At 45.9% G+C, this 13,033-nt stretch overlaps 1 protein-coding gene across 17 annotated transcripts in view; it reads left to right on the forward strand.

The window, feature by feature from the left end:
• Positions 1-5,863: 5,863 nt before the first annotated feature.
• The window catches only part of LOC105487070 (zinc finger protein 618), a 176,157-nt gene continuing 168,987 nt past the window's right edge, over positions 5,864-13,033 (forward strand). For all 17 annotated transcript variants that reach the window (XM_011750358.3, XM_011750367.2, XM_011750360.3 and 14 more), the window contains exon 1: positions 5,864-5,983. In XM_011750358.3, coding sequence (XP_011748660.2) covers positions 5,951-5,983 — 33 coding nt within the window. In that variant the 5' untranslated portion in view covers positions 5,864-5,950. The remainder of the gene's footprint in view (positions 5,984-13,033) is intronic.

Consider the following 13,033-nt stretch of genomic DNA (forward strand, 5'->3'; position numbering starts at 1 on the left):
TTTTCCCCTTTGTGTAGAGACTTGAAAGCCCAAGTTACCCTAGCTGGGCTGTTACAAGAGAGCATTTCCCTTGTTTTTGAGGCTTAAGGAAAAGTAACTCAGCTTGAGGAAGAAAACACCATTTCGTGAAGTCTTTGCCTTCATTCTTTTCCATGCCCTTTTGAGCAGACTGTTTCTCTATAAAGGCAACTTCTCCACCAGGACCTACCCACCAGATCTTAGCCAAGCCCCCAGGTTTTGTTTGGGACCCAAAGACTTCTTCTGAGGCAACTCCCACCACCTGCTTGCTTGACACAGGCTTGACATTTGCCCATCACCTACTAGAAAAAGCCTCAGCCTCCTAACCTCCTGGGTTTCCCAAATGTTGCCAGATGTTAGCACAAAGAAATGCAGCTTTGGTGTGTCTCCACGTCACATTCCCAGTCTCTGCAAACCTTCGCAGTCCTCTCTGAGGAACATTTGAGGGTTCTGCTCAGCCCACCACGTCCCTTCTCTCAAGGCAGGGTCTCAAGAGGCTCTTTGTGTTTTGTGACCCTGCCATCTTTAGCCATAGAGGATCAGCTCCTGGTGGCACCTGAGCCAAGCTTGACTTACCCCATTCTCTCTCCTGAATTTGGATTGAGTGCAGAGACACCAGTCAGTACTTCCTGCACTGACAGAATGGTATGCTGACCATTTTGACTTCGTGCCCAGGGAAGCAGAGACGATCCCCCCACCCGGAGAGACGGTGGGAAGGAGGGAGAAGTTAGGACTGAGATATCAAGAGACTTGTGGCCCAGAGTGATGGAGAGAGAAAGCCCAGGTCCTGAAACCTTTCTAGTTCCTGACTCCGAATGCCCTCGATTCCATTTCCTGCCCTTGGATACTATGATCCACCTTCTAATTTTCCTTTTTTTTTTTTTTTTTTTTTTTTTTTTAGTTCAGCGTGATTTCTTCTCTATTGGTTACAACTGAAAGAGTGTTGATAAGACTGGTAGGTTTTAGAATCCCCATTTTTCTTTTTCTTTTTTTTTTTTTTTTGAGACGGAGTCTTGCTCTGTCGCCCAGGCTGGAGTGCAGTGGCCGGATCTCAGCTCACTGCAAGCTCTGCCTCCCGGGTTTACGCCATTCTCTTGCCTCAGCCTCCCGAGTAGCTGGGACTACAGGCGCCCGCCACCTCGCCCGGCTAGTTTCTTTGTATTTTTTAGTAGAGACGGGGTTTCACCGTGTTCGCCAGGATGGTCTCGATCTCCTGACCTCGTGATCCGCCCGCCTCGGCCTCCCAAAGTGCTGGGATTACAGGCTTTGAGCCACCGCGCCCGGCCATAGAATCCCCATTTTTCAAAGACAGATGCTAAAGCTCAGAGATGAAGCCCTGAGGCCAGGATCACCCAGGTAGTGAGGGGCAGAGGAGATTCCACCTGACAACGTATGTGCTTTCTCTACATGAGACAGTTTCTAAGGACTTTACAGGTTACATCGTTTAATCCTCAGACCACCCCAGGAGGTAGATAAAACTGTTAGCATCATTTTATTCTATTTTACTTTGTTTTATGTCTGTATGTATTTATTTATTTTTGAGACAGAGTCTTGCTCTGTCGCCCAGGCTGGAGTGTAGTGGCTCGATCTCGGCTCACGTAACCTCTGCCTCCCAGGTTCAAGTGATTCTCCTGCCTCAGCCTCCTGAGTGGCTGGGACTACAGGCGCGTGCCACCACGCCTGGCTAATTTTTGTATTTTTAGTAGAGACAGGGTTTCACCGTGTTAGCCAGGATGGTATCGATCTCTGGACCTTGTGATCCGCCTGCCCTGGCCTCCCAAAGTGCTGGGGTTACAGGTGTGAGACACCGAGCCTGGCCTATCCTTTTAAAGATGAAGAAGTGGGGACAAGATGAGCCATCTGCTGGAGACCGCACCGCAGGTGAGGAGGACCAGAGCCAGAGGTGAACCTGGGAACTGATGCCAGGGGCTGGGCTCTAAAAATGATGTAATAATGATAGTTCTGGAGGCAGTGGGCTAGGCATGGAAGGAGTAAAAAGTTTCCAGAATTTGATAAACTCAGGCATGCCGCGTTGAACCATAGACCCTCAGAAGATGGGAAAGCCTTTGGGGATCCCTCCTGGACCACGCTTCCACTGATGTGAGCATCTGTTCTTCCTCACCCCTGACCAATAGTCATTTTTCCAACACTGTATCACAGAGCTCCATCATAGAGCAGGTCTGGTCTTGTCCCCTGGGCGATCACAAAATATGTTGGCTTCTCCACCCCCACACTTTTCCCCCTCCGAAGCCCTGCCCAGAGCTTGTCTGGTGTTTGTGGGGGTCCTCCCCTTCTCGTGGCTTCCCCATGCTGGTCACAGTGTCATTGCTCTCGAAAGTGAGGGGTCCAGATATGACCACAGTGCATCTGATGGGACCACAGCCACCTCATGCAGTACCTAGCCACTTTCTTGGGCAGGCCCTCAGGACACTCCAAAAGTTCCACATGGTGAGTGTACCCTCAGTTAATTCTCAAATGGAGACAAACCACAGCTCAGGGTGATTGCATAGTTTCTGCTGTTGTTTGGGAAATATGTGGGTTCATTTATAAACTGGATTTTGTCAGAAGACTTCAAGCTCAGCCATTGTCCCCTGAGGATACCCTTCATGGCCCATTTGGTACAGAATGAAGAAAGGAAGCACTCTCCAAGGCTGAGACCCCTGGGCAGGAGATGCCTCTATGGTCGGGATGTACTGACAGAAGGCCCAGCTCCTGGGACCCATGGGTGGTGGAGAAACAGAAAGGGCTTGCAGTGATTCCAGAAAAAGAAGGCTGAGAAGGACCATGAGATTCTATAGGCCAGAGGTGCCTGGAGACAGGCTGTGGATTATTCCAGGTTGGCGGTCACTGATGCTCTTGAGTGAAAGCCACAGATTTTCTCCCCCAGAATGCACATACAGACATACATTTGGTTAAGGAGTAGTTCTTGGTTCCCCAAACCAATGCAACGACCCCATTTAAGAATCCCTGCTCTGGAGAGAACCTGCCATCTAATTAAGACCCTCCTGGAATCTTCACTAACCCCCACCAGGGCTGGATGGGACCCTTCCTTGAGCTGCACTGAGCACCTCACTGTTGGCACTGTACTGCAAAGGTTTTAAGAAGGTGACCCTTAGAGCAACATCATCAGCATCACCTGGGAACGCATTAGAAATGCAAACTCTTGGTCCCTAACCTAGACCAAATGAAGTTGAAACTCTGGGGTGGGGCCCAGCAATCTGAACAGGCTCTCCTGGTGATTCCAAGAATCACCAGCATTTGAGAAGAGCTGCTGCAAATAGTTCTCCTCTTCATGGTGTGTGTCTGTCTGTCTAGCTACAACGTGACTGGAACGTAGTAAGCGCTCAAATGAATATCGCATCAAGTTTTCCCGACTCCCAGGGCAGGAGTTTTTCCTTTGTACCATACAGTTCTCAGCTGTGGTGACTGAGACCCCATGTCATTTTGGATCTAGTTTCTACTCTAAGGCCTAAGATCAGGCTTGGCTCCACTAGGCAGAGGCGGGGACCTGGCCTTGAGGCAGGTGCCCAGAAACCTTCACACAAGGATCTAGCCAGACAGACATCAAACCTGGAGCATCTCTCCACGTAACAAGGCCCCAACCACCTGGTGGATGAGGGGCAGGTGGGCTATAGGCTGCCTGGCCAGCACGTATGCTCAGAGCTCACAGGACCCAACTCTGCCACGCTCTGCAAGCTGCCCCCTCTCCCCTTGGTGCCTGCTGCACACCAGCCTTGGCAGAGGCTGCCAAACCTCCAGCAGAGACATACTTGCCAGGTTGGTGAGCAGAAAAATGGCCACTTTCAATTTTTAACGAATCTCCAACTTTTAGGCGTCTGGGGGGAAGTGGTTAGAAGACTCCTTTTTTTTTTTTTTTTTTTTTTTTTTTTTGAGACGCAGTCCCACTCTGTCACCCAGGCTACAGTGCAGTGGAGTGATGGAGTGACTTCGGCTCACTGCAACCTCCGCCTCCTGGGTTCAAGCGATTCTCCTGCCTCAGTCTCCTGAGTAGCTGGGACTACTGGCGCGTGCCACCACACCCGACTAATTTTTGTATTTTTAGTAGAGATGGGGTTTCACTATGTTGGCCAGGCTGGTCTCCAACTCCTGACCTCGTGATCCATTGGGCTTGGCCTCCCAAAAGGATTACATGCGTGAGCTACCACTCCCGGCCAGAGCCTCCTCTTAACCTCTTGTGTATGAGTGTTTGCTAAGCGGGGCAAGAGTTGTGTTTCTTAATCTCATGTCTCCCATATAGGGCTAAATTCCCAGTTTAACTTATTAGGGAAAGGAGGTGTCTTCTACACAGTGCCTCTGTTTCCTAAAATTTTAAAAAGAACTTTTTTGAGGGTTGTAGGGAAAACATTTTTGTAACCCTTCCTGTATCATATTGCTCCAGTTCTTTAAACATTACAAAAAAGAACATTTGATTTTTGAAGGTGGGGGCAGAGAGAAGATACCTGTTTACTCTTAATTTCCAATGTTTTTATTTTTGAAAAGCACCCTTGTAGTTTTCTTTCGGGGAGGGGCAAAGAAGGATTTCTGTTCACCTTGCATCTCATAGAAGAGCAATTCTTAACATTTTTATTCCAAAAATCAGCCAGTTGTGGGAGATGTAGGATGGATCCAGCAATCCCCCCTTGTCTCTTTAATAGGACAGGTCCTTCACACGCTCAGTTTTTAAAAAATCTGATTTTTTAGGAGAATGGGGAAGAGAACAGAAAAAAAAAAAATCTCTTTTAAACTTTCCCAAGTCACAAGGAGGCAGTTGCTCAAGTAAAAAAACAAAAAACAACAACAAAAAAAAACCTGACTCTTTTGGGGTGTTGGAAAAAAATTTCCTGGTTCACATTTTATTTCACATAGAAGTTTTTCAAATTTTCCTTTTCTAAATCAACCTGACTGGTGGATATGCGCGGGGGGGGGGGGGGGGCTAATACCCCTTAACCTTTAACCCCTCTTGTCTTACTGTAGGACGAGTTTTTCAAACTTTTATTTGGAAAAATATATATATATATACACACATATATTTTTTAATTTGGCGAGGATAGGCAGAAACAGCCGTTTCACTGGCATTTCACATAAAAGCGGTTCCTCAAATATTTATTTTAAAAAATCAATCTGGCTAGGGGGCTAGACTCCTCTTAACCCCTCTTGTCTGACATGGGACCAGTCCTTCAAACTTTTATTTTATTACATTAGTTTTTTGGGGAGGAGTGGCAGGGCAATAGAATATTCCCGGTAAGCCTTCCAGTCTTTCAGCAAGCCAGCTCTTGAAAACTTTTATTTCAAAAATCAATCTGTTTTTTTTTTGGTGGGGGGGTACAGCAGGGTACTGAATTCCCATTAACCTCTTGCGTTCCGCCGGCTCCCCGAACTTTTTTCCAGTGTGAAAATGACATTTCCGAGGGGCTGGAGGACTGGGGGAGGGCAGAAGGGAGACGGGGGGCGGGCGCGGGGGCGCGGGGAGGGCAGGGCGCGGCGCGGGAAAGTTTGGGGGGCGGGTGCGCCACTGCCCTGGGGCTGGCGGACGGGAGGGCGGGCGCGCCCCTGGACCGGCCGGCTTTGTGTGCCGCGCGGAGGCCGGCAGCGCGGAGGCCGAGGCCGAGGCCCGGAGCTCGCGGGCCGCACGGCGAGGCCGGCCCGGGGGCGGGCAGGGCGGCGGGGGGCGGCGGCGGCCCCGCGAGGGGCGGCTCGGCGGCAGCGGCTGCCGCGGCGCGGCCGGTGCAGGCCGGGGGTGGGGGCGAGGGCCGGCGCCCCCCCCGCGCGCCCCCAGCGCCCCCGCCCCCCCGGCCTGAGCGGGGCGGGCGGAGGAGGGAGCGGCGGCGGCGGCGGCGGTGGCGGCGGCGGCGGCGGCGGCATTGTGCGCGCACCAGCAGCCCGGCCCGGGAGGAGCAGGACGCGCCGGGGCCGCCTCCTCCCGCACGGACCCATGAACCAGCCGGGCGGCGCGGCGGCTCCGCAGGTACGACGGGGGGCCGGGGGCATGCACCGCGCGGGGGACCCCGGGGGGCCGGGGCCCGGGGCGCTGCGCCACTTCATTGCAAGATTTGCAAAATGCAAAGTGCCTGGGCACGTTTGCGAGCTTTTTGTGGGCGCAAACGGGAGAGTCGGGGTCCGGAGAGCACCCCCCCGGGCGCTGCGGGGTGCGAGGAGGTTGGGGGTGACGAGGGGGTCTTTTGGGGCCCCCACCCAGCGCCCCCTCCGGCCCCGGGCTCGGACCGGAGCCCAGAAAACAAAGCGGCGAGAGAACAGAGCAGCCATTTCAGTTTGGACAATTCACATTTTGCAAAAATGCAACCCCTTCCAGCTCTGCCCCCTCCCCCTCAAATTTGCAATTTTCCCCTGACCCTCTCTGCGCTCGGGGTCCCCGATGACCCCCCGGGAGGTGTTTCCCCCCAGATCCCCCATTTTTGCAACAATCTTTTTTTTTTTTAGGCCATATTTTCCTTTCTCAATTTTTTTTTTCTAATTTTTCTTCAAACGGTAGTTTTTTCCCATTAAAACGACGCCACCTAGAGGATACTATTTTGTAAATAAAAAAAGAAATTAAAATTGAAAAGAAATATTTTTTATTTCTTATTTTTTCAAAAGTTTGCACTACCAGGCAGTGGAGGGGTAAGAGATTCTTTTTTTTTCGTTTTTCGGGTGAAAATTTTCACTTTGATCTTTCCAGAAGCATGGAGACAATTTTTATTTCTGAAGCCAAATCCAGATAATATGTAAATGAAAATTAAGCTGGAATTTGAATGAATTCAGTTCTTGGAGGGGAGAAAGCAAAAAATCTCCTAAAAGCAAAGTCAGTTTGGGTGCCCAACTCATTTTAGTTTGAGAAAAAAACTAATTGGAATAAAGAAAGGAGGGAAATTGTTGAGTTTAGGGAAAACTGAGAGAATTGGCTTTATGAAGCAATTAGAAATTGTACTTCATTGTAATTTGGAACTTATTTAGCTCAGCGGGCAAAAAAAGACTAATTTCTCTATTTGGCAATATTTAAAGTTTTTCTATTTCCACGAAGGAAGGATTTAAAAGAGAAAATAGACCCTAAAATGTTGGCTTTGGACACACCCAAAAATTGTAGTTGTTTTTTTTTTTTAATTTTGCATTTACATTTTACTGCATTTAAATCCTAAGATTCTAAAGAAAACAGAAACGGAAAAAGTTACAGTGAAATCCTTTCTTTCTTTTTTTCTCTATTTGTTGGGTTTTGTGTGTGGGTATTTTTTTTGTTTTGTTTTGATGGAATAATTAAGACTGTTTTCTGATTTTGTTTCCTGAAAGGTCTAGGCATTTCTTTTTTGTTGTTGTTTTATCCAGAAAATGTCAGGGACCTTTTTTGAGCAATATTCAGTGGAAAAAATGTAAATTCATACATTATACAAATTGAGTAACCCACAGATTTGTAGGAGAGACCGCCATTAAAATAAGATATGCATAATTAACATTATTATGAAAAAACTAACAGTGGATTCACAGAAGCTCATTTTTTATGACATGCAACTGAATCAATTGATGAAGACAAGGATTGAGGAATCCTTGGTAAGGAAGAAAATTTTCGCTTTTCTGTCTTGTTCACTCTTCCAATTTGAAAAATTTATTACTTAAAAAAAAATTTAGATTGGTTTCAGGCCTCTTTGACTGTGATGTGAGGTTGGTAGTTTATCAATATTTGTTATTTTTCAGAAACCTGATTACTTTCAAAGGGGGAAAAAAATCCATTAGCCTTAATCATTTTGGGGAGTTTGTGACCAAAAAAAAAGCACAAATTTTACTGACTTAACAAGAAAAAGATAAAAGAGGGATGGGCAAAAAGGAGATGAAAATTCTAATTCTTATCTATCTTCCTTGGTAGAACACTTACTTTGCTGAAGAAATGTGATAAAACACCAACTCAGCTGATTTTAGCAGCAACAAAATAAAGGAAAAATAATCAAAATACAAACAAAAGCCAAACCCAAGGTTTGCCTTTGGAATATGAAAGCATATATGCAAACAATATTTCATGAGGAGGTTTTGGCCTTAAAATGAATCAAATGAAGGTGAAACAAAAAAGAAAAAAAAATTTAAGAAGGCAAATAAATATTGACTGAATTGAAATTTGACAGATGAAAATAAAGTACCCACCCAACGATGAATGGTTTTGTGATAAATTAGTATCTGATTGAACTTGCTGGGGATTTTGAGCCTACCCCCCAAAAGTTATAATGTTTCTGTCCAAAAAGAGCATATTGTTAGGACTTGCAGGGTGGGATCTTGGAGGGACCTTGGCTTGGAAATTGGTGATGGGTCACCTGGGGCAAGAAAGGAAACCGTTTGCCCCTTTTGCCAGCCACTAGCTGGTCTTGGAAAAACTGGTGGCCCCAGTCCATAGATTCCCAACCCGATTTTGTGGAAATTTGGATGTTTAAGTGGAATAAGTCAAATATATTATCTCTGTGAAATATATTTGACAATGGCAGAGGTTTGACATTTCCCATCATCGCCATTGCATTTGGGAGATTTTATTTTTTTAGTAACGAAATCCTTCAGGGCTGACTGGTCACATTCTGACATATTTGGAATGAGCTTTTTTTTTTTTTTTTTTTTTTTTTTTTTTTTTTTTTTTTAGGCAGCATAATTAAAAAAATTTTTTTTCTGTTGAATTATTTAGGCCGATGACTAGGACGGTCAAGGAATTTATAATTTCCAAGGGGCTCTGGAGGCCTCATGAGGCAGAAGGCCTGAGTTTAGCAGTGATGAAGGAGAGATGGGCTGGGGAGGGGTGGAGCGGGGTAGGGGCATCTGAGAAAAAAGTCAGGGTTGCAGATAACAGGTTATTTCTGGTGCAAGGAATAAAAATATTGCAGCACGTCCCTTTGTGTGGCCTGGATCTCCTGACACAATTCAGATTCCTTCATTCCTTCTGCTGAAATTTTGTTCTGTTGTCTATGGCTAGAAGTTGAAAATCATTTCTGGTTTTGTAGACATGTTTTTTTTTTTTTTAATTGGTTATTCTGATCATGTTTGTTGTAAAGGAAGTAGAGGTGCATGATGGTTCTATTGGGGGCGGGGCCAGTTTTCTTTTGTTTCTATTGGTGTTTCTCTCTGGATTGAGATCTGACCTTGGCCTTGGCTCTCTCACCTCCTATTTTAGGTGGACGTGTGACCAGAAATGGATATATGAGCTAATTTTTATTAGCTCCTGTCTGTTCACCACATTCTCTTAGATTGTTGGGCAAAATATCTGGTAAATTGGACTTGAGGGGTGGTAATTTGATGATGGGCTGAATTATTTTGGCAAAAGATCATTTATATTCAGTTTCACAGTGGAGATTCTTATTACTTAATGTTTTGATTTTCTGCCTAAGGAGGTTTTTTGTTTTTTTTTTTTTAATTTTTTTCTGATAAGGTTTGAAATTTCAAGGGCCTGCTTTATAGCTTGACTTTGGAGCAAGCTAGGAAAAGAGGTTTGCTTATTCTTCCAGCCCTGCACAGAGGTGAATTTGAACAAGGGTTCTTGCTTTTGCAGAAGGAAAGCAACAAAGATGGCTGGTCAGTGTAAGGCTGACCTCTCCCTCGTCCTAGAAAATAAACAGCCAATGGCTTGTTTCACTTGAGAAACTGGGTTTAAAACTCCTCCAGTGTCAGATACAATATTTTTCTCACTTTTGACTCAGCTCTTGGCATGCTGCTTCCTCTGACCTCAGAATCGTTACGTCTTCTCCTTGGTGGGTGATAAGAACTTCCTTGCCATATTTGACTGGATGTATATGAGCTGACTTTTCATGGTCATGAAGAAATTTTGAATTTTTTCCTTGTTCTTGTGATGTTTTGGGTCAGTTGTACCTTCTTTCTGGTGATGTAAAATGAAGTGGCTTTTTTTTGGGAGCCCTACCCCCCACAAAGTCTTGCTGTATGACCTTGGGCAAATCACTTTTTCCTTCAGAGCCTCAATTTTTGCATTTATAAAATGAACACTTGGGATCAGATCAAGGATAATGATGAATAGGTTTCATTTCTGAATGTAACTCCAAGGAATTGGTTATGGCTGCCTGGATCACTGTGCTGAGAAGGATTCTGAGGCTATATCCTGACTCCCATATTCTAGAGAGAGGGGTGCAGTGGCCAAACAGCAATGTAAATGAGAGTGGAGAGTGTACCTCTTAATTACCATTCCCAGGTGAGACCTTGAATCATGGGCCATTAGTGGGTTGTGAAATCAATTTAGTGAATCACAGTCATAATTTTTTAAAAACAAGAATAGAATATAGGGGAACAAAAATAGCAGAGGCATAGCACAGGGTACAGGTGAGTATCCTCTCATGAAACTTTTGTTTATATTTGTGGATGTATGTTTATGTGAGATAGATTTCCTCCTGTGGATCACGGTCAAGAGAGTTTGAAAGGTACTGGACTAGCTGAGCCGCCATGATGTGCTGCAGGTATACTGCATTTTATTGCTTATACTTTATTTTCGCATTTATTATCTCAGTTAACTTTTAGGTGAACCCTGTGGGTTAGGTGTCCTGTGCCACATATTTTGAGCCCTGGTTGAGCCCACTTCAAGGGCCACCTATGAAGAAAGCTCAGCCACATGGGCGGCCCAGGCACATACCCCAGCTTGTTGGCCTTGGATGAGTCTGGAAGGACATATGGAAGGGCAGATGCAAGTTTGAAGGCAGTATCTTTGCAAGGCCTTCTTGCTGGAGAGGAGATCTAAAGTATGTAGAGTCCTTGTCTTTTGTTCCCCACTTTTAGTTTGAATTGCCAGAGAAATTTTTCTGGAGTTAGAGAGTTTGTGTTTGTGCTATATTTAATTTAATCAGACAAGAACACGGTCTGTATTTTTGTGTGTGGTCACTTCCTTGAAAATCCCAGAATTTCTGTCTTAGTCTCCTCATCTTTTAAATGTGTCAAGTCCATGCTGTCTAATAGAAATATAATTCAAGCCCCCAATGTGAGCCACATATATAATTTTTAATTTTCTCATAGTGGATTAAAGGAAGTAAAAGAAACAGGTGCCATTGATTTTAACATATTTAACTCAGTATGTCCACAATACTATCCTTTCATTAAGCCATCCATATGAAAATTATTAATGTGACAAATTACATTCTTTTGGGGGGTAGTGAGTCTTTGAAATCTAATGTATTTTACTCCTACAGTACATCTCAATTCTGACCAGCCACATTTCCCCTGTTCAGCAGCCACATGTGGCTGGTGGCTACCATATTGGACACCGTAGGATTGGACCAGTTGTCGTCATCACTGGCTGGCCCCAGAAGGGTAGCAACACCTTTCAGACCTCTTGGTTTTGTTGGTGGGACTTCGTATCTGAATCTCACATGCTCTGAGGCATTTCAGCCTATAGTGACGATGAGTTCCATCCATATAGCTCTCCTGGCTAGATTGGCCCACATTTCCCTTTTATTTGTCCCAAAGCAGTCTTCTGCCAGGGTTAGGCCACTGTGCTGTAGTTAAAAATGACAAATGATAGCTAGTAACTCCGGGATGATGTGTCATAGCCTGTGAGCTGTTGAAGTCAAGGAGTGTGAGTCTGGGAGGCAGTTGTTTTTTGAAGTGCATTTTAAATAAAGTGTTGCCAGAGAGAAGGATGAAGTTGCAAAAAGGCAGCAGGTGGCCAGGACCAGGGCTGGGGTCTGAGGAGAGGAAAGAGATCAGAGGTAAAAGATGGCCTGGCAATGAAATCTATTTCTGAGCCGAAAACATGGCATCAGCAGGAAATCCCCCCCAGGCCAGGCCTTAGGTCAGATGCATAGAAATTTTCCGAATCCACCCCAGTTGGCAAAATGGAAAGCTGGGTTTGAGGTCAGCCAGACCAGAGTTTGAAATCCAACCTCATGGTGTGGTTAGCTTTGGGTGACTTCAGGAAAGTCACCTTGGTTTTGGAACCACAGCTTCTACATCTGGGAAAAGAGAGTTAATGATCCCAACCTTGCAGGGTTTTAGGATTAAATGAAGGGGTCACATGGGGAGACTGTCAGCCAGTCTGAGGACCTGAGAAGGTGGTCAATGCATGTTGAGAAGGTGGTCAATGCGTGTGAGTTGACTCAGCCCAGTGGCCAGGGATTCTCCATTTGGGGAGATTAAATCCCACTGACAACACTCGGGATAGTCCTGGAAGCCTGGTGGCTTATCTTTAGCAGGCAAAGTTAGGTGACAAGTGAAAATGTACACTCTTGGCTGTTGCTTTAAAACAGCCTGCCATCCATGAGACTTTCTTGTTAAAGCGTTCTGGATGCTTTCATTCTGGGGCTGCTCTAGCTCCTTGGAATGTTTCTGGATTTGTTTCTGAGCCTGTGGCAAGGCTTTAAAAGGGATACATCTCAATGGCGGGTGGACCTGTGTGTCTTTGAGTTTGTGCTCATGCTGGGGCCCCTGCCTCTGGTGCCCTTTCTCTCATTCATATCTGCTCCATGAGAAACCAGACCTTCCGCAAGATAAGCTGCGCTTCTTCTTCTGTAGAGCCCCCCAACAAATTACCCCAGGTAGACTTCCTCTCCCTCTGCCCCCATGGCACCCCCCCAGACACTGTCGACCCACAGGTCAGAGTTGGTTGGTTGCACTTCTGCTTCTCCAGCCAACTTGTAACATCCGTGAGGGTAGAGATCACCGGTTATTCATTTTAGGGTCTGGCGCAGAGCAGCAGCTCCATAAATATTTGATGACTTCATTTGATTTTTGGAAATAGCTCAGATCAGTGGGCTTTAGGTGTAGTGAAGAGTGGATGACCAATTTGGGCTTGGCCATTTGGTCAAAGCCAGTGTTTTATTACGGAGCCCGAGGCACATTTTCTTGTAGCTGGCTCTGAAGCCATGGCTCCCCTGGAATAATAGGTCCAACAGGGATCCTCAGATGGGGAAATGCTCCTTTACATGTCTTGGGGGATTTTTAAAAAGTTCGTCTGATGACTTTCACCCCTGCCCTCCTCACTCCTTTTGTACAAAGTATTTCTTTAAAGTGGGTGGGGGGCCACCAGCTGCCTGCTTTGCAGGTATAGTGAATGGAGTACAGC

This window comes from Macaca nemestrina, chromosome 14, assembly GCF_043159975.1.
Source record: "Macaca nemestrina isolate mMacNem1 chromosome 14, mMacNem.hap1, whole genome shotgun sequence".
In the NCBI taxonomy this organism is placed as follows: Eukaryota; Metazoa; Chordata; class Mammalia; order Primates; family Cercopithecidae; genus Macaca; species Macaca nemestrina.